The sequence below is a fragment of the Scyliorhinus canicula genome, chromosome 14 (assembly GCF_902713615.1).
Source record: "Scyliorhinus canicula chromosome 14, sScyCan1.1, whole genome shotgun sequence".
Lineage (NCBI taxonomy): Eukaryota > Metazoa > Chordata > Chondrichthyes > Carcharhiniformes > Scyliorhinidae > Scyliorhinus > Scyliorhinus canicula.
This window is the reverse complement of record NC_052159.1, coordinates 154696310-154721317: the sequence shown is the minus strand read 5'-3', so window position 1 is coordinate 154721317 and position 25008 is coordinate 154696310. Positions and strand designations below refer to the sequence as shown.

Sequence of the window (25008 nt, the reverse complement as noted above, 5' to 3'; positions counted from 1 at the left end):
CCACGCCGGTTTTCGGGCGGGGATTGTGCCGCGCCGGTCAGGGGCCGTTGGCAGCGCCCCCCCCCCCCCCCGGCAATTCTCTGGGCCCCGGTGGGCCGAGCGGCCACTTGTTTTCGGCCAGTCCCGCCGGCGTGAAATAGACATGGTCCATCCCGGCGGGACCTGGCTTGGACGGCGGCTTGTGGAGTCCTCGGGGGGGGGGGGGGGGGGGGGGGATCCAGCACCGGGGGGCCCACGGTGGCTTGGCCCGCGAACGGGGCCCACTGATCTGCGGGCGAGCCTGTGCCCTGGGGGAACTCGTTCCCTCGGCGTCGGCCTCTGTAAGGCTCCGCCATGGCCGGCGCGGAGAAGTCACCCCCTGCACATGCGCCAGAACACGCCGGCAGTCCTGCGCAGGCGCCAACTCGCACCAGCCCACGGCGGCTCGTCGCCACCAGTTGGTGCGGTGCCAATCCCTCCAGCGCCGGCCAAGCCCCCGGACGTGCGGAGGATTCTGCAACTGCCGGGCGGCCCCACCCTGGAGTGGTTAGCGCCGCTCCTGCCGCCGGTACGGACCGCCCCGCCAATTGCGGGAGAATCCCACCCCCGATCTCAGACAGTGCCTGAATTGGGATCAAGCCTATTCCTGGAATTCTCACTGGCTTTCAATTTTGAAATACTCAGAATGAGAAATTAAAAGATGTCAGGCTTCAACGGCTCCATTTGGATTTACCATTTCACAGGGTTATGAATCGACTAAACTAGAGTTGCTATTAATAGACGTGCCATTAAAGATTATTTTGTTGCTTGGTGTGACTTGCAGTTCATGTACAAGAGATGGTTATGTAGGAATATAATCATCTCTTAAATACTAGTTTCCCTTACATAATTGATCAAATGTAACCCCCCCCGTCTACATCCTAATAACAGTAATAATGGTATTTTATTCAAGAAACACATGGACAGCAATTGCAATGTCAGGTACACTGAAAAATTCCCATTGAGAAACTAATCACGGTTAAAACATGGAGACATCACGTCACTTAGGAATAAAAGTAGACAAACAAATTCAATAGGTAATACATGAATGGTGGATGGGATATTAAAAGAAGGAATATTCAAATAAAATTATATTACAATTACAAACCCATGTACTATTTCTACATTACAGGTTCTTAAGTACATATCTATTTCATCATTTAAGTTCTTCACTGAGGCCTGTACCATGTGAGGATTAAGGCTGTGTTGCACCTTTCTGTTCCACATCTAATGGGGTTTAATCAATGATAATTGTTGACAACAATTAATAATAATATCAATAATTAGATGTCTTGCCACCTGCACTTATTCTCAATGCAAAACCACATTTCAAAATGATTTTGAGATGGGATGATAATTCATTAACTGTACCTGGAACATCTGGAAAGAAACTGGCCTGAAACGTTCACCCGTCGAGCAAACGCACTTGGTGGGCCTGGCTAAGGGGACGTGATCGGACTGGGAACACGATTTCACGCTGGCTGGTCAGTTAACGGGCAGTCAGCGTGAGATATGCACATGGAAAGGTTCAGCGTTGGTGAGGGGGCACAGGAAGAGAGAGTGTGCAAACTGGCGCTTCTACTGGGTTCCTTCGGGGGAGCCGCTGCTGTGGAGCTGTCTCAGAGAGCTGCAGACCTGACCAAATGAATGCGGATGGAAGAACGCTGCAAAGAGTGTCTTAAGCAGCGCCTCCAGCGTAAACTTCAACCTCCAAACACCTTTTAAAATTCTATTTCAGCCCTGACAATTAATTCCACCCTGGATCGAGGTTGCGGCTGAAACATAAAGACAGCCTGGCCATGTTTTTCTTACCCACTTGACCCAGGGTGATTAAACTCCACGGTCAGAGACTGTTCACATGTTGAGTTTTGCGCTGTTAATGAGGCCGTGAGTTTGTGAGGTGCAGGTCATTGGCATAAATTCGAGCTCAGAAGATTTAACCCACCAATTAAGAATACATTTCCAGGTCAAATCTGGCCACATACTGGAAAAATAAAACATTTGCCGGGCTATAGGGGAAGGAAGGAGGGGAGGGGGCTACGGTGGAGTTTAGTGTGATCCCTGACAGAAAATGGACTTTCAAGAGACTTTCAAACTCTTCACTTCCTCCCCCAAACTTTACCTCCTCCTTTTAAGTTATCAGACAATTGAATAGTGAGCTGCTTTGTGTACTTGCATGGTTTGGTGGTTCTTGTGAAACTGTGTGCATTTTCTGATCATTGTATGAACTTTATAAAAAAATGAATTCAATAATACTTCACTCCCCAGTGTAGAAATATTCACTTGTGCTCAAACTAAGTTGCATTCCCTCCTGAAAACAAAAGGTGTGGCCTTTTTTTGCGCATTGCTTTGTTCTGTGCTGCTGTTTTCCGATTCAGGTATAACGCTCACCACTGTCTATCTCTCCCAGAACCATGGCTGCGTCGGGGGATCTGTGATGCGTTGTGACAAACTCGAACAGACAGAGATACGCAGCCTCCTCATGTGCTTCCTACACGTGCTGAAAAGCATGTCTGATGGTAGGTCTATTACCTTCTTCATTGTAACAACTTTGGAAGCAAAGGCGGAACAGGATGAGAAAATTAAACTCCAGAACACGAAAGCAAAATACTGCGGATGCACGGCGGCACAGTGGTTAGCACTGTTGCCCACGGCGCCGAGGACCCAGGTTCGATCCCGGCCCCGGGTCACTATCCGTGTGGAGTTTGCACATTCTCCCCGTGCCTGCATGGGTTTCGCCCCCACAACCCAAAGATGTGCAGGGTGGATGGATTGGCCATGCTAAACTGCCCCTTAATTAGAAAAAGTGAATTGGGTACTCTAAATTTATGAGAACAAAATATACTGCAGATGCTGGATAGTGGGAGTAAAAACAGGAAACGCATGCTGGCTTTGCCAATGATGTCCATAAAAGAATAAAGAGAAGAAATCATAAACTCAATGAAATGGTGACTCTGCCATCATACATAAGCTTTAACTCGGATTTGACGATGGTCAACTCAGTGAATGTTCAGCAGACTATGTTTTAAGCGATAATGTGACAACATCCAGCTTATAGAAGTTGCCCAGTGCTTTATTTGTTCAGCGATTAATATCCCAAGCAAGTTTCCAACATTAATTCTCCACGGAGTCGGGTTTCAATGTTGGCTCCTGTTAAATTTTTCTTGCTTCTCATTAAGGTGATTAGAGCTCAGATCAATCAGAGCTTTAAACCTTTCCAACTAATTGCTTTTATTAGCGTGTAAATATAGCAAGTTTTAGCGGGTTGGATTCAAACACCCTCTAAGTCACAAGTGAAACTCTCTAATTCCAAATGGCTCATTTGTTTGCTGTGGGAGACTGATGTTCCATTGAGACCTCGTGTGATACTCTTCTCTTATGTTCCGTGACTCACCTCAATGAGCCCAGGGCTAAAAAGGTTCAATTATGAGGACAGGTTGCCTCGACTAGGTTTGCATTGCATTGAGTATTGAAGATTAAGGGGTTGTGACATTATCACAAGGTTAATGTAATGCCTGCATCAACCACTAGAGGGAGCTAGATGGCCACGTATATAAGACATTGATGCTAAGCCTTGTGGGGGAGAGGTTGAGGGTAAAGCGAGAGAACAGACTGAAGGAAAGATAGTGTGAGTGAGAGCAGATCATAGTTAATGTAATAGCGTAGGGATTAGTAGTAGACGAGTGTGAATTGTATGTTTATTATCAATTGTGAATTATTTAGGAGTCAGTGTCGAATCCGAATAAGTAGTGTTAATAAATCAATAGCTTTGTTCAATTTAAAGCCATTTGTGGCCTTTGTGAACACTACGCCAATCATCCTGAATTCAGCAACACAAAGAACACCACGGGGTGATCTAATTGAGGTATGTTAAAATGATTAAGAGGGCAGGTATGGTGGATCGAGAAAAACTATTTCTTCTGGTGGGGATGTGGGGAAACAAGGAGGTAGAAGGTTAAAGCCAGCTTGTCCAGGGTGAAGGTTCAGGAAGCACTTCTTTACGCCAAGGGTCTGGGGCTCAGAGAGCTGCTGAGGCTGGGGTTCAGTTGAAAATGTCAGCACTGGGATTGATAGATTTGAATTAGGTTAGGGTATTAAGGGTTACGGATCAAAGGCTGTAGATGGAGTTTAGAAGCAGATCAGCCCCAATCTATTTGAATGGAAGAACAGGCTTGAGGGGCTGAATGGCCTCCTATTCTGAGGGCTGTCTGAATTGCTTTCCTCTGAGCAGGTGGTAGGGAATGTTTTGACGTAGAACATACAGTGCAGAAGGAGGCCATTCGGCCAATCGAGTCTGCACCGACCCACCAAGGCCCTCACTTCCACTCTATCCCCGTAACCCAATAGCCCCTCCTAACCATTTTGGACTCTAAGGGCAATTTATCATGGCCAATCCACCTAACCTGCACGTCTTTGGACTGTGGGAGGAAACCGGAGCACCCGGAGGAAACCCACGCAGACACGGGGAGAACGTGCAAACTCCGCATAGACAGTGACCCAGCGGGGAATCAAACCTGGGACCCTGGCGCTGTGAAGCCACAGTGCTATTCACTTGTTCTACCGTCCTGCCCCTAAACGTTTGGAAGAAATATAGAAACATAAAAGTAGGAACAGACGTAGGCCATCCTGAGCTGGAGCCTGCGCGACCATTTAATATGGTGATAACTGACCCTCAAACTGCACTCTCCCCATTCCCCTTGATGTCTTTAGAGTCTAGAGATCCATCTGTTTCCTTCTTAAATACATTCAGGGACTTGCCGTCCACAACCTTCTGTGGTAGAGAATTCCACAGGTTCACCAACCTCTGAGTGACAACATTGCTCCTCACCTCTGTCCTAAACGGCTTCCCTCATATCCTGAGACTGTGACCCCCTTGTTCTAGACTCCCCCAGCCAGAGGAAACAACGTCCCTGCACCCAGACTGTCCACCCCCATCAGAAAGAATATTCGAGGGCGAATTGACCCAGATCTTAAGTGGTGTTGAGTTAATGATGCCATTGGGAGAAAGCTTGAGGATCAGTTAAATATCCACGTTAAAGAAACGAGTGATGTGAACTTTATCCAGGAGATGGATTGTTGATCTCCTGTTTCCGAGAATGGTATTGAGAGATGACGTTTAGCCCCCTCCTCCAGATATACCATTCCAGGAGAGGGCACTGGCAGCCATGGACTTCCATTTGATTGGCCCACGGTTATCTTTGATAAAATACTGCAGTGGTTTGCCGATGCCTTCTGCAGTCTGGCTGACCAGGAAACTCTTCCGCTGATACCGCCTGCCATCAGGCGTATGGGGTGGATTTACAGGCTGATAATCAGCCGGTTTGGCCATGTTATGAACGCACCTTCCGTGGACATCAAGCCCTGAAGTGGGACTTGAACCTTTGGCCTTTGGCCCAAAGGTCGTGACGCAACCCACTGCACCGCAAGACGACCTAGAATTGACAATAAACTGTGCAAATCGGGACTCAATATTTCCGTCCTATCCCTCTCTCTTCCTTGTGAGTGAGCTTTTATTTACCTCAATATTCAGCAGTGCTGCCAAAACAAATGTCTCAGTAAGTCATTTTTTCATTCGTTCCCTGGATGGGAGCCTCACAGCTAGGCCTGCATTTATTGCCCATCCCTAATTGCCCTTTAGAAGGTGGTGGTGAGTTTGCAGATGGTCGTGTTCCCATGTATATACTCATCTTGTCCTTCTAGGTTTTGTGTTGGGAAAGTACTATCCAAGGAGCCTTGGTGAGTTGCTGCAGTGGACCATGTGGATGGAACACGCGACTGTCACTCTGTGCGTCGGTGGTGATGGGGATGAATTCTGAAGGTGGTGGATGGGTGCCAATCAGGAGGGGCTGCTTTGTCTTGGATGGTGTAGCGTTTCTGGGATAATACTAACAGAGATTCATTAAAATGTACACATGCAAAGCTGGATTGAAGAGTGCTGCAATAAACCTTCCGAATAAATCTTCAATGCATCTCATAAATCTGTAGAAAATAAATTGATAGCTGCCAGTGATGGAGGAAGAAATGTGGTTCGCCTTTTCAATGTGTGAATAAAGGAGGGAAGGCAAGTTGAACAGGAACTCATTCTGGTTTCTGACATCTTCAGCCCGTAGATTTTATTCTGAGTCATAGCCGAATCTTTCCAGCAAGGGACTGAGCAGATTTGGCCGTCCCAGATCACCTTGTAGTCTGACACATCCCGTTGCTCGGGCACTGCCCAGGGAAAGGGGATAGAGATTTGCCTGTGGACGCTGCCCTCTGTTGTCAGTTCTTTGATTGTCTGTAGGTGCTGTATGTGAACTGGTTGCGCATCACAAAAGGTAAGCAGCTACGCTGGAGAAACTGGATGTCAAATCCATGTGATTATTTACAAGAAGAGCACAGTTTTATTTCTGATTATAACTGACAGAACAACTTGAAATTCCTTGTTTGTTTTGTAGATGCATTGATTACTTACTGGAACAAGGCATCCACCGCTGAATTGATGGACTTCTTTACAATCTTGGAGTGAGTTAATTTGAGCAATGATGACTTACTGACATACCTTGGCGTACCCCTAAATTGTTCCTGCGGAAAATCAGCAGGCAGTCAATGGCGGAAAGGACCCCTTCTGTGATGTAACCATTCTGAGTTATATGATTTGCTTTTGAAAGTTATTATTGAACGAGCTTCAGGCCCTGCCTTCCAGATCGCAACAACTCGCTGTGTGAAAAAAAACAAATTCCTGACACCACCTCACGTTCTTTTGCCAATTGATATAAATTCATATCATCTGGTGAACTGGTCCTTTCTCATCTCGTAAAATGTTGTTTAACATTCCATGTGGCAAATGATAGTTTATTATTGTTGAGCATTGCTGAAAAAAAGACCATGGGCGGGATTCTCCAACCCCCCCCCCCCCCCCCCCCCCGCCGGCTCGGAGAATTGCCGGGGGCAGACGTGAATCCCGCCCCCGCCGTCTCCCGAAGTCTCCAGCACCAGAGATTCAGCGGGGACGGGAATCGCCCCCCCCTCCGGCCCGCGATGGGCCGAAGTCCCGCCACTGTCATGTCGGTCCCGCCGGCGGGAATCAAACCACCTACCTTACCGGTGGGACCAGGCAGCGCGAGCTGGCTCCGGGGTCCTTGGGGGGGGGGGGGGGGGGGGGGCTCGGGGCGATCTGGCCCCAGGGGGTGCCCCACGGTGGCCTGGCCCGCGATCGGGGCCCACCGATCGGCTGGCGGGCCTGTGCCGTGGGGGGACTCTTTTCCTTCCGCGTTCGCCATAGTCTTCACGATGGCAGACGCGGAAGTGACCCCCTCCCCTGCGCATGCGCGGGGATGACGTCAGCGGCCGCTGTTGTTCCGGCGCGTGCGCGGACTTCTGCCGGCTGGCGAAGTCCCTTCGGACCCGGCTGGTGGGGCGCCAACTACTCCGGCGTGGGCCTAGCCCCTCAAGATTAGGGCTTGGCCCCTAAAGGTGCAGAGAAATCCGCGACTTTGGGGCGGCCCGACGCCGGAGTGGTTCACGCCACTCCATCCCGCCGGGACCCCTGCCCCACCGGGTAGGGGAGATTCCCACCCCATGTTTGTCAAAGCTTTTTGTTTTGCACTCATCAAGATGTTTCACAAGAATACAAATTCAAGGCAGACAACAAATTCTCACACAACCCCTTCCACTGTTTGCAAAAGGCAGAGTGCGGTCCGCACCCAACCAGCCAGTGCCTGCCAAGCTCAAAGCGCACCCTCCGACATTAGATATGACTCCGCAATTGGGCAACATTTGCTAAATAACCCTCGGTGTGCTAGGAATTATGTTGACAGCCGATGTAAGATTGTCAGTCGGGCTCACACCGTGGCACATTTCTGCGTATCGGAAGCTACATATATTAGTATACAGGACCCACTCTTTGCAGACAGAAAGAATATGTGCACACATTGTGACTGTTACAGCTGACCAAAATAAGTGACAGCCATTCGCTGGTTCACTCCTCAGGGTATTATCTTAACCAATCAGAGCCAGGCTGTTTACATTGGTGATGCATTCTCCTTAAATCTGAACTCATCCTACAGCTAACCAATCAGTACTCTCTTCTAATACACTATAAATTTGTTGTCTACCTTGGGTTCTTGCAAAATATCCTGTTGAGTGCAAAATGAAAAGCTTCAACAAAAATGTATCTTTTTCACCAATTATCCAGTTATGTACTGCCAAACGATTATTATTATTGTATCAGGTGGCAATTGCTGTCTACAGTTTTGTTTAGTTCTGAAAGCATAAACTTTTTGGGCCGAGTGGCCTGTTTCTGTGTTGTAAAAACAATGTGGCACCTGTGCTGAATACTAAATTTTCCTTCCCCACAGAGTCTGCCTACATCAGTTCAGATATATGGGGAAACGATACATAGCGAGGTACTGTTACCGATTCTACGCATTGTTCTGAAATGTCTGCCAACCTTTCCTAAAGTGTTTAAATTGGGATAAGGAGAGAGAACTTGCATTTCTCTGGCGCTCTTCACAACCTGAGGATGTCCCACGGTGTTTTACTGTCAGTGACGTTGTTTTGAAAGCACCATGGCTCTTGCTGTGAGGGAAAGGCGACCATCAATTTGCTCCGACAAACAGCAGCGTGGTGATGACCTGACGATTCAAGCATAAGTCGAGTTTCTTTGGCCTTTTAACGTTGACGTAAAACCCATTTTGCCCCCAAACTGAACCCAGCCACAAAAAGGCACTGCATCCCAGAACAAGGAGGGCTAAATCCCACCAGTTCGAGAAGGCTCTTTAATTTGTACTCATTTCCTTAGATGGACAGGCAGCGTTAACACGTTTTAAAAGTTATCGCGGATTAAAGAGTACTTCATTTACTCAGGAACTGGCTGGGGTCCACCAATGAAACGCTTAAGTTTCTTTAAGTGATTTTCAGCGATTTTTAAATTAGATCAGGGGAGGCGGTGGTCTTGTGGTATTGTCACTTGTCTTGTAATCCAGAGATCCAGGGTACTGCTCTGGGTTCCTGGGTTCGAATCCCACCGTGGCAGATGGTGATGACCCATGAAACTATTGTCGATTGTCGTAAAAATCCATCTGGTTCACTAATGTCCTTCAGGGAAGGAAATCTGCCGTCCTCACCAGGTCTGGCCTACATGTGAACCTGGACCCACACAGCGATGTGCGATGTGGTTGGCTCCTAACTGCCCCCCTCTGAAATGGCCGAGAGAGAAACTCAGTTCAAGGGCAGTTAGGGATGGGCAATAAATGCTGGCTCAGCCAGCGACGCTCACATCCCAAGAACGAATAAAGAAAGTCTCAGGACTGGACAAATGTTTTTTTTTCTTTTATAAATTTAGAGTACCGAATTCATTTTTTTTATCAATTAAGGGGCAATTTAGCGTGGCCAATCCACCTACCCTGCACATCTTTGGGTTGTGGGAGCGAAGCCCACGCAGACACGGGGAGAATGTGCAAACTCCACACGGACAGTGACCCAGAGCCGTGATCGAACCTGGGACCTCGGAGCCGTGAGGCAGCAGTGCTAACCACTGCGCCACCGTGCTGCCCTTGGGACTGGACAAACGTAATAAGAATACTTTATTTTGTGATGGACTCTTTTTGAGGTGGATTGGGAAATGCATCTGGTTACCCCCTTTAAATACACCATGGAGTACATTTTCATCCAAATAAAATAACACGTTCTATAAATAAAATAAAATGTTGTATAACGCCACAAGATTCGACAGTTGTCAATGTGCAAATACATTTTAGCAGAAACCTGAAGTGAAATCAAACCAGTGCAATTCGAGTCTCAGTTTGTGCTCGAGTTTCCCATTTGTACTGGTACAAATCCGCAGCAAACCCAAACGTGTGGGGGAAATATTTGTCTTCTCGTTGCCTCGTTTTGTACCTATCCAGCAGCACGGCAGGCGGCATGGCAGCACAGTGGTTAGCACTGTTGCTTCACAGCGCCAGGGTCCCAGGTTCGATTCCCGGCTTGGGTCACTGTCTGTGTGGAGTCTGCACGTTCTCCCCGTGTCTGTGTGGGTTTCCTCCGGGTGCTCCGGTTTCCTCCCGCAAGTCCCGAAAGACGTGCTTGTGAGGTGAATTGGACATTCTGAATTCTCCCTCTGTGTACCCGAACAGGCGCCGGAGTGTGGCGACTAGAGGATTTTCACAGTAACTTCATTGCCGTGTTAATGGAAGCATGCTTGTGACACGAATAAAGATTATTATTGTTCTTATTGTATCCCAAGATGCACAGTTACTAATTAAAGTGTGACACTGAAGTGTTTTTACAGGGCGGCTCTTTTTTTTTAGATTTGAAGACTGAATTTTTACGAATGCTGGTGTGATTTTAAAATTGTGATGTTTTATTTCTGATGGACTAATGGAAACTTGCATTTTATTAATTTTGTGTGACTATTTTACATTACTTTTTTATTTCATTGGTTATATTTCCTTCATAAACTAACCTGTTCTGGTTTTTGTGGTGTTAAGTTCTGGTGGTGGTATGAAGCAGTCGACTCGCCATTTATTCCTAACACAAGTTACCCTTTATTTTTCTATTTCGCACCTTTTACGCTGACAACTGCTAAACCCCCCAAAAAAGTAAATTTGTATGGCTCCTTCCCTCTTGCTCGGTAAGATGTGGGTATTTGCTGCTTATTTTTGTGTGTTTCTGTTGTGTTTCGCCTGAAGTCACCGCTTGCTTTGTGGCCTTTTGTGAATTTGTGTACCCGGGTCCAGAAATTCGACAAATGCAAAACCGCCTTTTTGTCCTGTTCTAACTGTTGCTGTTGACTCGCTAACACTCGGTAGAAAACATGCTTCTTTGCTCGTGCTTGCTTGCAGTGGCCATTGTAGCTTCCCATTTCTTCGTGCGCTTTCGTGATCCGTAAATGCTGTTCTTGTGGTCCCACTGGGTTTTAGTTGTTAAAAGGGCCTGCTTCCGAAGGCTTTTTGGAAAAGCTGACGATAGCGTCCACTGCAGTTTTACAGGGGTGCCTTTGTATATTTAAAAATTCTGCCAACGTGGTGCCTGCTCAGTTATACAGTTACTCTGTAACGTCGTTGCCAGCGATGGAGTCAGCAGCGATCAGAAACACAAATGCTTATTGAACTGTCAGTAAAGCCCCAATGAATTTTGAAACACGTTTTAAGCAAATATAGTCGCTGTTTTAAAACAAAATAATCAGCAGGTAAGACCCTGTCACTAAAACAGTATAAATATTTTTTTTAAACCTTGGGTAACGCAGTGGCACTGTGGTTAGCTGCCTCACGGCGCTGAGGACCCAGGTTCGATCCCGGTCCCGGGTCACTGTCTGTGAGGAGTTTGCACATTCTCCCCCGTGTCTGCGTGGGTCTCACCCCCACAGCCCAAAAAGATGCGCAGGGTAGGTGGATTGGCCACGCTCAATTGCTCCTTAATTGGAAAAAAAAGAATTGGGTACTCTAAATTTTTATTAAAAAAACGATTTTAAGAATCCCCACATTATGCCCAACAACATTCGTCCCTCGCCTGAAGCATGGTCACCCCGGTGCGGATCTTCAGCACCTTCCCTGCTCCTTTGATCAATGTGTCAAGATTCACTGATTTGAAATGCATCAGTTCATTGCAGTCACAACTGGAGAGGCAACTATTTAACCTCACTTCCCCAAACTAGGGGCAGGATTCTCCCAACCCCTGCACCGGGCCGGAGAACCCCCGCAACCACGCCGCGCCCACCGATCAGCGGGCCGGCCTCTGTGGTTGGGGGCCTCCTTGCCGACATGCCGGCCCCTGTAGTCCTGCGCCACGTTGCGTCGGGGCCGGCACGTTGAAGGAGGCCACTGCGCATGCGCGGATCCCGCGGCGCACAGTTGGCGCCGGGATCTGCAGCTCGAGCGGCGGGAACCGCTCCAGCGCCGTGCAGGCCCCCTGTCGGGGCCAAAATGCGACTTGGGAGCGGCCCGTTGACGCCGACGTAAAACGCAACGGCGTTTACCACGTCGTGGACACTCTGCCGCAGGATTGGAGACTCCCGTCCTGTATTTCACCAGGACTGTTGGGTTGAAGGGTGGCTCCTGCTATGGCGATTTCCACAGTTTTTTTTAAAGATGGGTTTTGCTGGCATTGTGCCGGCTTTGTTTTTCTGTGCGCACGCGACAGTATCAGCGACCATCTTGTGCAGTCACCTTACTTTGGCAGGAGAGACACGGGGGGGGCGGTGGGGATTCATGTCTTTAGACCTGAAGTAGCAAAATTGGGAATGTCATTAAACTAATTCGTTTAACTGCACAATAAAGTATCCGACTGCTTTACTAACACTTGGCTTCCGCAGCGTTGTGCTGACAATTAACCTTTGCTCTGTCCCATTTGCCCATCTTGCAGGAACCAAGAGGGGTTAGGACCCATCAGTATTACACATGAAAAGAAAGCTCAAACGTTGCCTGTTTCTCGTAGTAGAACAGGAATGATGCATGCCAGACTGCAGCAGCTCAGCAGCTTGGATAACTCTTACACTTTTAACCACAGTAAGTCTTGTAACCAAGAAAAGGGTGCCTTTATCAGTGAAAATAGGATCACGGATAAAAACCCAAATCCTGCTTTCGATAGACTATACAGACCACCCCAGAGCACAGCCATGGAGATCCACATTCCTGACTGGTTGAAACTATACAGACTGACGGAAATTGGGAAAAGATTGGTTTGATGTTTTAAGTGGAACCTGATTATTTACAAACTTATTCGGATTCACATCAGAACCTTTGACAGCTTGTAAAATGCCGTTTTTTTTAACCTGATCAATACAGATCAATGAAGTTTTAGTTTTCTCTCAAAATCAGATATTGTAGTTAAAGCTAATTATCAACATTCTGGGCAGCACGGTGGCGCAGTGGTTAGCATTGCTGCCTACGGCGCTGGGGACCCGGGTTCGAATCCCGGCCCCGGGTCACTGTCCGTGTGGAGTTTGCACATTCTCCCCGTGTTTGCGTGGGTTTCACCCCCACAACCCAAAAGATGTGCAGGGTAGGTGGACTGGCCATGCTAAATTGCCCCCTAATTGGAAAAATTAATTGGGTACTCTAAATTTTAAAAAATAATTATCAATATTCTTAGGAAGAGACACAAGTTGATGTGACCCTCATGTTCACATAATCTTACAGTACAGGAGGACGCCAATCGGCCCATTGCTTCTGTGCTGGCTCGTTGAACGAGCAATCCAATTAGATCCCCAACCCCCCATCATGTTCTTTCCCCCACAGCCCTGCAAGCATTGGTAGGGTGGATTGAAAATGTCCATTGGACCTTCTCCCAGCGCAATTCTGGGCAACGCTTTCCAGATCATCAGAACCTGTTGCGCTTTAGAGAAACAGTTCTCCGCGTCTCCCATCTGGCCCTTTTGCCAATTACCTAAAAACGTGTGTCCTCTGGTTACTGACCCTCCAGCCAGGGGAAGCAGCTCCTCCCAATCCACCCTATCAAAATCCTTCACAGGTGTAACTTTATAGTTTGTAGGTTCAGAGTTGCAGTTCCACCTCCAGAATGCGTCTTGCCAAGCCGGCGACCATGCCTTGAACCTCCGTGCTTGATTTCAAAACAAAACTAATGGGTCAACATTCCGACAGTTTTGTGGGATCTTCCATGGAGAAACTTTTAACAGGTGGTGATATCACATGACGATCAAATACTACCCTGGCTCGCTGGAACCGTGTACCCAAAGCACAAAGTTTCAATTCAAGGATTTTCCTTTCTAACAAATGCAAAATGGAGCCGTGCCAGAGGCTTGGTGCCTGATGTTCGATGGACTTTTGCCTTCATACGTTGAGGTTGTCAAATCTTTTTTTCATGGAAAGTTTCTGTGAGCGCAAGTTAATAATGTCACACATCCTTAAATCTGCTTGGTCCAGGAGATAGACTGTTGGCCCTGTCGTTCACTCAGTTCCCAGGGTTCCTGTCGTGCATTAACTGAAGATTCATTGACAGGGCTATACTCAGTGGAGTTTAGAAGAATGAGGGAGGCGATCTTATTGAAGTATATAAGATTGTGGGGGGACTTGACAGCGTGGGTGCCATGAAGATGTTGCCCCATGTGGGGGAGTCTCTAGGGGCCACGATTTCAGAATAAAAGGTTTCCTGTTTAAGACGGTTAAGACGGAGATGAGAAGAAGCTCTTGATCTCAGAGGCTCATTAGTGTTTGGAATTATTTTCCCCAGAGAGAGGTAGAGATCGGGTCATTGAATATGTTCAAGGCTGTGTTCGATTCTTGATCAACAAGAGAGTCTAGAGTAGAGGGCGCTGACAGAAAAGTGGAGTTGAGACCACAATGAGATCAGCCATCATCTAATTGAATGGCGCAGCGGGATTGATGGACCGTATGGCCGAGCCTCTATTTCTTGTGATCTTATGATAGGCTGCATGTGGAAGCAGGCGTGCTGAAGATGTTTACCAAAATTTCTGATTTGTGAAAGAAGAAGAATTTAGAATAATCTTGTTGACAGTGAGTTAGGATTATGGTGCAACGGTAGCTCGTCTAATCCCAGATCAGAAGGTTGTGTGTTCGAATCACGTCTGGCTCATGCAGTTTTTCTGCAGTTGCTTCCAGGATTTTGGGTGGCACGGTGGTTAGCACTGCTGCCTCACAGCTCCAAGGTGAGGGTTCAATTCCGGCCTCGGGTGACTGTGCGGAGTCTGCACGTTCTCCCCGTGTCTGTGTGGGTTTCCTCCGGGTGCTCCGGTTTCCTCCCACAAGTCCAAAGATGTGCAGGTTAGGTGGATTGGACATTGGGGTCCAATCCAGGGGTCGCTGCCCCTGCACATACTCAAAAGGCCAAATGGCCTCCTTCTGCACTGTAAATGTTCTGATTCTAATGAGGGGACGGTGGGTAGGTTGCAGAGGTAAGAAATAGGGAAGGGGAAGGTTTTCATTTCTTTGAATAGCTTCGATCTTTGTGCTCGAGTCTTGGTTTGGAACTTAAACCCGCAGCCTCCAGATTCGGAGGAGAGTGGTGTCCCCCCCCCCCCCCCCCCCCCAGTGAGTGGCGATGTGCATGAATGAAAACTTGGCGACTGACTTTCCAAACAATGGTGAAAGGGAAAAGGTGTGACTCGTTGGAAGGCAGAATGCTTTGTCACATGCTGCCGAGAATCGTCAAGGCATAGACTTGCATCAGAAAGAAAGAGGGAGTATGTGATACAGGCATTGGAGAAAGATGGGGCAGTGGAATTATTTTCTACTCCCGCTCAGAAACCTTCACCATCAGCAGAGCACCCTCGTTCTGTGATATTTATGAACAAAGAATGTTTGGCGAAGTGTTGGCACTGGTATATGAAAATGTTTCCATTCCACACTAGTGGCTTTAAGTTAGAGTTGAAACCGTGGTCTGGGTACATGTCACTGTGAGGGATCGCCACCTGATATCACTACATGATCAATGACTTTACGTTAAAATTATATTCCTCATTTATTATTTTGTTTCCTGGAACACTAGTTAGTGATTTCCCCTAAATGTATGTAATGTGGCTAGTATCAGTAGATAAAATTGGTTCTCAAGCCGTAAATGTCGATGTTTTCAGTTCTGTGAAAGGTTGATGCTCTAAATGAAAATGCCACTCCATTAATCAAGTTCCACTAATTTAACATGAAGAGGGCTCATCACGTTGAACGCTGATGTCCCTTATGATATTTAATTGAACATACGCAAACTTCGAGGGGGGGGGGGCGGAAATTGTGCTTGTCACTGCTGTTGCTTTAGAAGTCAGAAGGAATGTGAGTCCATGCAAAATCTGTGTGCTGGAGACAAGAAATTAGTAATGAAATAACCTTATCTCTGTTTCCAGTATAAGAAAGCTATCCAGTGTGCTTGGAATTTCTGTAGACAATGGTAAGACACAGCAAGGTTATGTCGTTGGTTTGTCGTGCCTACGATTCTGGTTGCTGTTGGACAGAGGCTCCCAAACTTCTTTTTTTTTTGCCGTCGTTCCTTTCGGAGAGTCGTGTCCCACATGGGGGTTTATAGCTTGGAGCTCAGTGTTTCAGCAGCCTGGGTCTCCTGTCGCTGATTCAATTCTGCTCCTTTTTGCGTCTTGGCCAGCGCGGTAACACAGTGGTTACACAGTTGCTTCACAGCTCCTGGGTCCCAGGTTCGATTCCCGGCTTGGGTCACTGTCTGTGCTGAGTCTGCACGTTCTCCCTGTGTCTGCGTGGGTTTCCTCCGGGTGCTCCGGTTTCCTCCCACAGTCCAGAGATGTGCAGGTTAGGTGGATTGGCCACGCTAACTTGCCTTCAGTGTCCAAAAAGGTTGGGTGGGGTTACGGGGATAGGTTGGAAGTGTGGGCTTAAATGGAGTGCTCTTTCAAAAGGCCGGTGCAGACTCAATGGGCTGAATGGCCTCCTTCTGCACTGTAAATTCTATGAATCTGGCTATACCGTTGGAAACCGTTCGCTGGATCATTCCTCGGGTCTGCTCCACTTTGCTGGGATTACAGCGGTTAACACCCAACGCACCCCAGTAAAACCTGAACGCCAGGATTTCTGCTAAACCCCTGGCTGGCTGACCCCCAGGAAATTCCCGTGGGACCGCCTAATGGCTCGACTGGCAGGCTGCTCTCCCCTCTCCGATGAAAAGAGAAAATGCTGCGAAGAGAGTCTGGCAGGATTGGTGGGAAACGAAAGAGTTTGGCCTTCTGGCCCATGACTTTCCGTCAGAACTGGGAGAACTTGGGGACATATAATGGATTTGAACCAAGACAGGGAGAGGGCCAGAAAGGAACAAAAGGGAAGCTCTGTGATAGGGTGGATGACAGGAGAGATTCAATGGGATTAAATAGGTTGATTGTCCAAGGCAAGAGGATGATGGAACAGTGATGAAAGAAAGAGCGGATCTAGTGAAGATGTTAATGGAAAAGCAGAATCATTGTCAGCTACCGTCCAAAACTAAACAAAAAGAGAAAAGAAAATATGAGTGCTTATGTTGTGAAGCAGTTGAATTCGTTGAGTCCAGAAGAGGCAACTTAAGTGAAACCTTTACAATCCTGCGGGGTCTTGACTGGGTGGATGTGGAGAGAATATTTCCTCTTGTGGAAGATTCTAGAGCTGGGGGGGGGGGGGGGGGGGGGGGGGGGTCACTGATTAAAAGTAAGGCGTCTCCCATTTAAGACGGAGATGAGGAATGTTTTTACTCAGGATTATGAGTATTTGGAACTCTTCCTCAGAAGGAAGTGAAAGCTGATTCTTCAAGTGTTTTGAAGGAAGGGCTAGATAGATTGTTGAGTAACAAGGGGCTGGAAGGTTAGCGGGGGTAGGTGGGAATGTGGGATTGAGGTTGCAATCAGATCAGCCATTAACCTATTGAATGGAGGAACAGGCTCGAAGGGCTGAATGGCCTCCTCCAGCTCCTAGTCTGTATGTGTGTCTAAGAACAAGATGAGGTACTGCTGCTCAAGGCCAGATTGAGCTATGCTGGAGCACTACAGCAAGACATGACAGAGCGGTTAGGGTGGGACTGGGGCAGGGAATTAAAATGAACAGACACTGAAAGCTCTGCTTTCTCCTGTCCCGCGAGGGATTTAAGCCCAAGGCTGGGCAGATCTCTGCAGTCGGAGGTGGATTGGGTCTGTGGGCAGTCCATCTGGGTGGTTGAGATGAGGAGCAGTGAATCGCAGGGTTGCTTTGCAGAAGGCCACATGAAGTCACGAAGGAAAAGGCTTGCGTTTACGCAGAGCATGTCTCCAGAACATTCCAAAACTGTTTTACAATCAATGACAGTTCTGTCGCGTTGTCACTGCCTGAAAGCCATTATTAATTACAACCAGCAGCATCAGGACACCTGAACCAGGCAGAATAAACTGAAAGATACATTCTGTCTCGACAAGTTTCTACAGGAGGGCTATTCATTCATTCTCTGTAAAACATCCCTGGGATCTGAGGTCCCAATTGCAACCCAGGGCTCATAAGCAGAGATGCAGAGGGACGGACCGGAAGGCAGATAACTTCCTGGTTGGCTGTTTGTGCGTGTTCCTCTCAGCTAAGTATTCAACACGTCTCTGGGCCAAACTGCTTGCCAGGAGTCGGAATGCTTAGAGGAAATTGAGAATTTGCCCAGGGGAGTTGAGGAGAGGGTCACAGTGTCACGAAAAAGAGACTGCAGTAATTACTGTTGCAGCTAGTTTACGCTTTGTGCCTCGTTTGGGAGCCTCTGATCTTAATGATTTCATGTAAACATCAACTGGTATCTTTATTATAATATACATGTTTACAAAGAGTGGCTTGGTTGTACAGAGATTGAACCTTGCTGACAAGAGAGACATTTTTTTCATTTTGCTTTCGTCAGGACAAACACAAGAATGCCAAATTTCAAACAATCGCAGCACTTTTTACAGCGGGTTGGTTGGTTTGCAAATCGACTCTGATTGGTGTGATGTTGCCATGAAAAAGGCAGGGGGGAATTTTAGGCTCCCAGGGTAATTCAAAAAGGGCACAAGGCTTGAACATGTTCCTTTTGTTTGGAGGGAACAGGTTCCTGCGTATGAATGTATTGTCGCTTCTGGCAAGTGTAAGTTTTCTCCTGTGGTACAAATTGTGATTGTTTCAAATTTGGCTTTACTGTGTTTGTCCTGATTCGTGCAAGATGCAAAGCTTCAGGAACATGTCTCTCTCATTCGTAATATTATACATGTTCGGATGCTAAAGGAGTGTTTGAAGAGTCTATCCCCTTCAAGGGACTGTTTAAATTTCAGGTAAACTGCTTTTATTTGTGCAATGAGTTAATTGTACAAGTGTGGGGATGGCAGGAGTTGTGAGGTAACCTTTACACTGGAAGAGATCAAATGAGAACTAACGATGATTATGTTCTCGTTTTTAAACTCCACTTATTTACTCCTGAAGACTGTGACTCATGCTGATACTGTGCACTTAATGGATTTTTGTTGGGTTTGTGCAGGGAAGGTTATGGAACTAAGGCAAATGGGTGGAGTTAAGGTTCAGATCGGCCGTGATCGAACTGGATGGCAGAACAGGCTTGAGGGGCTGAATGGCTGAATCAAATAATCAATTCAGTGCAGAAGGAGGCCAATCAGCCCATCGAGTCATCACGGGCCCTTGGAAAGAGCACCCTACCTAGGCCCATGCCCCCCGCCTTATCCGTGTAACCCAGTAACCCAACCTAACCTTTTGGACGCTCAGGGCAATTAAGCATGGCCAATCTACCTAACCTGCACATCTTTGGACTGTGGGAGGAAACCGGAGCATCCGGAGGAAACCCACGCAAGCCTCCACATCCTTCCTGAAGCATGGTGCCCAGAATCGGACACAATGCCTGCCTGAGACTGAGTCAGTGCTTTTAGAAAGGTTCGCCATGACCTCTCTGCTGATTTCACTCCATGTCTCTATTTATAAAGCACAACATTCTGGAAACCTTTTTAACAACGTGTCCTGTCACCTTCAATAATTCATGCACTAATGCCCTTTAGCCTCTTGGTTCGACACCCATTTTTATGCGGGCAGCACGGTAGCACAGTGGTCAGCACAGTTACTTCACAGCTCAAGGGTCCCAGGTTCGATTCCCGGCTTGGGTCACTGTCTGTGCGGAGTCTGCACATTCTCCCTGTGTCTGCGTGGGTTTGCTCCGGGTGCTCCGGTTTCCTCCCACAGTCCAAAGATGTGCAGTTTAGGTAGATTGGCCATGCCAAATTGCCCTTAGTGTCCAAAAAAAGGTTAGGTGGGGTTACGGGGAAGGGGTGGAGGGATGGGCTTAAGTAGGGTGCTCTTCCCAAGGGCCAGTGCAGACTCGATGGGCCAAATGACCTCCTTCTGCACTGTAAATTGTATGTATGTATATGCAGTGGACTCGATATATTCGTACGGGGGCGATACCTCTCCCAAGTCAGCGTAGAAAGGAAAATTCTTGTCAAATGGGCATGTTTGTCCAAGCATCAATCTTATTCAGAGTTATCATCTCTTTGTTTCATTTTAAGGTAGAGAGCATTTATATGTGGGTGATGTGTTTTAACTGGGTTGGCTGTATTGAGTGATGGTAAGTGTGTTAACAGCCGTCTCGCTATCTTTAATTAGGCTACGCCCATTCTGACGCCGACGTTCTTCATCAATCACTAGTCGAGGCCAACATTGCGACGGAAGTGTGTCTCACTGTTCTGGACATGATGGGTTTATTCACTCATGTTTTCAAGGTATGGTTAGTAAAATGGCACGAATTTCAGTTTGTTCATTCGGAATAGCTCTTTGCACGTTTCGGTCTCCCCTGCTAACAGGGCCGGTTTGCAAGGCCCCCCTCCACCAATCCTCACACTCTTGACACAGGGAGTTAAGTGGCGATTACAGGACTGAAACAGGCCATTCGGCCCAACTGGGCCACGCTGGTGTGTATTGGTGTGTATGACCCATGCAAGCCTCCTCCCACCCCTTACACCATCGGTCCTATCAGCATGGCCTATTCATTCCCTCCACACGTCTTTATCCATTAACCCCCCCTCCCAAATTAATTTCTAGTTCTGAAAATATAAACATCACTTGTGGCAAGATTAGTTCAACATTTGACTTCCAGGAAGACTGGGCTGAAATGCCAACTGCATTTTTAAAAAAAGTAATCCCCGTGTTGTGGGATTTAAATAGGGCGGCACGGTAGCATGGTGGATAGCACAATCGCTTCACAGCTCCAGGGTCCCAGGTTCAATTCCGGCTTGGGTCACTGTCTGTGCAGAGTCTGCACATCCTCCCCGTGTGTGCGTGGGTTTCCTCCGGGTGCTCCGGTTTCCTCCCACAGTCCAAAGATGTGCAGGTTAGGTGGATTGGCCATGATAGATTGCCCATAGTGTCCAAAATTGCCCTTAGTGTTGGGTGGGGTTACTGGGTTATGGGGATAGGGTGGAGGTGTTCACCTTGGGTAGGGTGCGCTTTCCAGGAGACTCGATGGGCCGAATGGCCTCCTTCTGCACTGTAAATTCAATGAAATGGAATAAATGTGAGTGCGAGAATCGGTAATAAAAGCATAAATATCATTGAAAGGCACAGCCAGACTCACCTGAGAGAAATTCCTGATTTGCTCTTCTCCTCTGGGGTGTTTGAAATGACTATCATTGATGCATATAAGGGGAAGCTGGATAAACGCATGAGGGAGGAATGAATTGAAGGATCTGCCGACAGGGTGAGCTGAACAGGTATGGGTAGTGGCTCATGGTCCTGACAGGCGGAATGGCCTGTTGCGTACTGTTAATTCTTCGTTGCCTGGTCTTCACTGGGCCTCTCTCCCAGCAGCCGAGTGACCAGTCTGAGGTTGACGTATTTGACGCTCTTTCCTACCCAGGGCCAGCTGCTTGCCGACAACGGACACAATCCACTGATGAAGAAAGTTTTCAATGTTCTCCTCTGCTTCGTCCAAATTAATCAGTCAGAAATGGCCCTGAAAGCTGTTTTTGCAGCTTTGAGGAACCTTGTCTACAAGGTAACCAATGTTATTCCCACTTTAACTTTGTTTTTCTCTCTTAATAGAATACATTTGCCGCTTGCCATTTCTCGAACTTTGCCTACGTTTTCTCAAGAAACCCCATTTCTGGGGTATTTTATTTTTCAGTTTCCGTCCACGTTCTTCGAAGGCCGAGCCGACATGTGCGCCACAATGTGCTATGAAATTTTGAAGTGCTGCAACTCTAAATTGAGCACAATCCGGGAGGATGCATCCACGCTCCTTTATTTCTTAATGAGGAACAATTTTGAGTGGACACGGAGAAGATCCTTCGTGAGAACCCATCTGCAGGTCAGTGCTTTGGGAGGACTTGCCTGAAAGGGCGGTGGGAGTAGGTTCAGCAGTAACCTTTAGGCGGGAATTTGAGAAACACTGCAAGAAGATAAGGTTGGAGGGATATGGGCGACGAGCCAGAGGAGCAAGACAAACTGGATTTACGGTTCTGAAGAGACAGTGCAGGCTCGATGGGCTGAATGGCCTCCTCCTGTGCTGTACCCTTCTCTGGACAATTGAAATATGGTTTTAAAAGGCGGAACGGGCTGAGAGGGTAGTGGAGGAGATACTCCAGGTGGACAGGAGATACTCGGAGGCCCCGGACACGGGGCTAATGAGGGAGTGGCGGTGGTTACAGGCTGAATTTGGGCTGTTGACCACAGGGAAAGTGGTGGAACAGTTGAGGAAGGCAAAGGGGGGGGGGGGCGATTTCTGAGTACGGGGAAAAGGTAAGCAGTATGTTGGCGCACCAGCTCAGGAAAAGCGAGGTGGCCAGGGAGATAGGTAAAGTAAAGAGCAGAGACAGGAATACTGTCCTGGACCCAGCGGGGGTGAACGAGGTGTTTAAGGACTTCTGTAGTAAATTATATGAGTCGGAACCCCCGGCTGGGGTGGAGGGGATGAGGCAGCTTTTGGATCAGTTGAGGTTTCCGAGGGTAGATGAGGATCTGGTGGAAGGGCTGGGAGCCCCAATTAAGATTGAGGAAATAATCAAGGGGCTGGAGGGCATGCAGTCGGGCAAGGCCCCGGGGCCTGACGGCTACCCGGTGGAATTCTATAAGGCGTTTGCAGAGATATTGAGCCCACTGCTGGTGAGGACATTTAATGAAGGAAATCCTCCCCCCCCAACAATGTCGCAGGCCTCGGTTTCATTGATCCTGAAACGGGAGAAGGATCCGGAACAATGCTGGTCATACAGGCCGATTTCTCTACTGAATGTGGGTGCCAAACTGCTGGTTAAGATACTGGCCACAAGGATAGAGGACTGTGTCCCGGGGGGATAGGGGATGACCAGACGGGATTTGTAATGGGCAGGCAACTCAAGGCCAGTATTCGAAGGCTTTTGAATGTTATTATGATACCCTCAGAAGGAGGGGAGGTAGAGGTGGTGTAGCGATGGATGCGGAGAAGACTTTTGATTGAGTGGAGTGGAATTATCTGTGGGAGGCGCTGGGAAGGATTGGCTTTGGTGAGGACTTTATTGACTGGGTGCGGTTGCTCTATCAGGCACCAGTAGCTAGTGTGCGTACGAACCAGCTGAGGTCGGGGTACTTTAAACTATACCGAGGGACGAGGCAAGGGTGCCCCCTTTACCCGTTACTGTTTGCTCTGGCCATAGAGCCATTGGCCATGGCATTAAGAGCCTCTCGGAACTGGAAAGGGCTGATAATCCAGGTGTCCCGGGAATGGGAGGCACTGCACAAGTTAAACCTATCCCGGCTTGTAGAACAAATGGAAGGGGACTTTAAGAGATGGGACATGCTCCCGCTATCACTGGCAGGGAGGGTACAGACTGTGAAAATGACGGTCCTCCCCAGATTTCTGTTTGTCTGTCAGTGCCTACCCATCTTCATCCCAAAGGCCTTTTCAAGCGGGTAAGTAAGGTGATTTTGGGCTTTGTGTGGGCGGGTAAAACCCTGCGAGTGAAGAAAGTGTTGCTGGAGCGCAGTCGGGGGGAGGGTGGGTTGGAGCTGTCGAACTTCTGCAATTACTACTGGGCGGCTAATATAGCCATGATCAGGAAGTGGGTAGTGGGGAAGGGGTCGGCATGGGAGCGGATGGAGGCGGTGTCATGTAAAGACAGCAGTTTGGGAGCACTGATAACAGCACCTCTTCCGTTCTCGCCGGCCCGATACTCCACAAGTCCAGAGATGGTGGCGGCTCTGAGAATCTGGGGCCAATGGAGGAGCTATAAGAGAGTGGAGGGAGCATCGGTTTGGACCCCGATTTATAATAATCATCGGTTTGTACCGGGTAGGCTGGACAGTGGGTTCCGGAGATGGCAAAGGGCAGGAATTAGAAGGATGGGGAATCTATTTATAGACGGGAGCTTTCCCAGCTTGAAAGCCTTGGAGGATAAATTTGAATTGCCAGCAGGGAATGGGTTTAGGTATTTGCAGGTGCGAGACTTCCTGAGAAGGAAGGTTCCGGCCTTTCCGCTGCTGCCGCCATGAGGGATACAGGATAGAGTAGCCTCCAGTACCTGGGTGGGAGAGGGGAAGGTTTCAGATATTTACCAGGAGCTTTCGGAGGCGGGGGGGGGGGGGGGGAGGGGTTGTTGTTTTATGGTTGGGGTGTGTGAAGATTGGGATGGGGGGGGAAATGTTTCTTGTACCGTGTTGATGTCATTTTTAATGTTATTTTTTATAAAATTTTCACATACCTGAATAAAAATATTTAAAGAAAACAAATAAATATAATTTTGAATCTTTATCTTTATCGCTTCCTTCTCTTGGCATTGTAATGTCAAAGGAATTATATCAAATCGAACTCGGTAATGTGTCATTCTGTCACGTTAGGGAATGCTGCAAAAAGGCTTACTAGTTATTGAAAAGTAATCATTTATCCCATCAACCTTGGTCCTGTTTTGAACGTTTTGGCCCGTAATTGCTGAGGTCTGTATTGAAGACTTCTCATTTTGTTCTGGGTAGGTCCTCTTACTCACTTTTTGTATCCGTGCATCTCACACCCCAACACCGTGCGTAGCAATGATGCTGCGATTCGCTGCAGTAACCTTCCAAAGCTTGGATTTGAGCCAAGTAGTTAGGAGAGTATCGTACTGGTGTGTGTGTGTGTTTGTGATGGCCGGGGGGGGGGGGGGGGGGGGGGGCAGGTCCCCGTGGTGGTAGAAGATGTGCCAGCTTAGTGTGGACCAACGTAACAATCACCTCTTTCAAACGTGAAGGTAATGGGGGTTAGCAAAACCTCCGTCATTGCGAAATGAAAACAGGCTAGGCTGCAGTTCATTCAATCATCTTGTTACATTTGTCATGTCTGTGATCTTGAAGCTATATATAATTTTTTTTTTTAATAATTAAGGTACGCTATGTTTCAATTCAAAAAGAACATGTAGGGAGGCTGGGAGGCGAGGCACATGAGCACACTGTTCTTTCACCTTGTGGCCTTGGCTCACATCCAAGTTGAACCCTTCAGAAGGCCAACAGCAGCCGAGACCCTCCGCAGAGCCCGTTTGGCTCCTTATTGGCCATCTGAGATACCGTAAGAACAAAGGAAAATGAGCCCAATCACTGGGAAGACTTAAGCAGAGTGTTTGGCCCATGAGTC

The 25008-nt window shown here is 47.9% G+C and overlaps 1 protein-coding gene across 12 annotated transcripts in view; it reads left to right on the top strand.

Annotated features, from left to right (window-relative positions):
- dock9b (dedicator of cytokinesis 9b) overlaps positions 1-25008 on the top strand; it is a 356481-nt gene that overhangs the window by 290439 nt on the left and 41034 nt on the right. For 9 of the 12 annotated variants that reach the window (XM_038819159.1, XM_038819160.1, XM_038819161.1 and 6 more), the window contains 7 exons: positions 2429-2537; positions 6456-6522; positions 8358-8405; positions 12361-12503; positions 20043-20158; positions 21292-21429; positions 21559-21741. In XM_038819159.1, the coding sequence (XP_038675087.1) occupies positions 2429-2537; positions 6456-6522; positions 8358-8405; positions 12361-12503; positions 20043-20158; positions 21292-21429; positions 21559-21741 (804 nt within the window). The remainder of the gene's footprint in view (positions 1-2428; positions 2538-6455; positions 6523-8357; positions 8406-12360; positions 12504-20042; positions 20159-21291; positions 21430-21558; positions 21742-25008) is intronic. The other 3 variants (XM_038819165.1, XM_038819166.1, XM_038819164.1) reach the window with 2 other exon arrangements.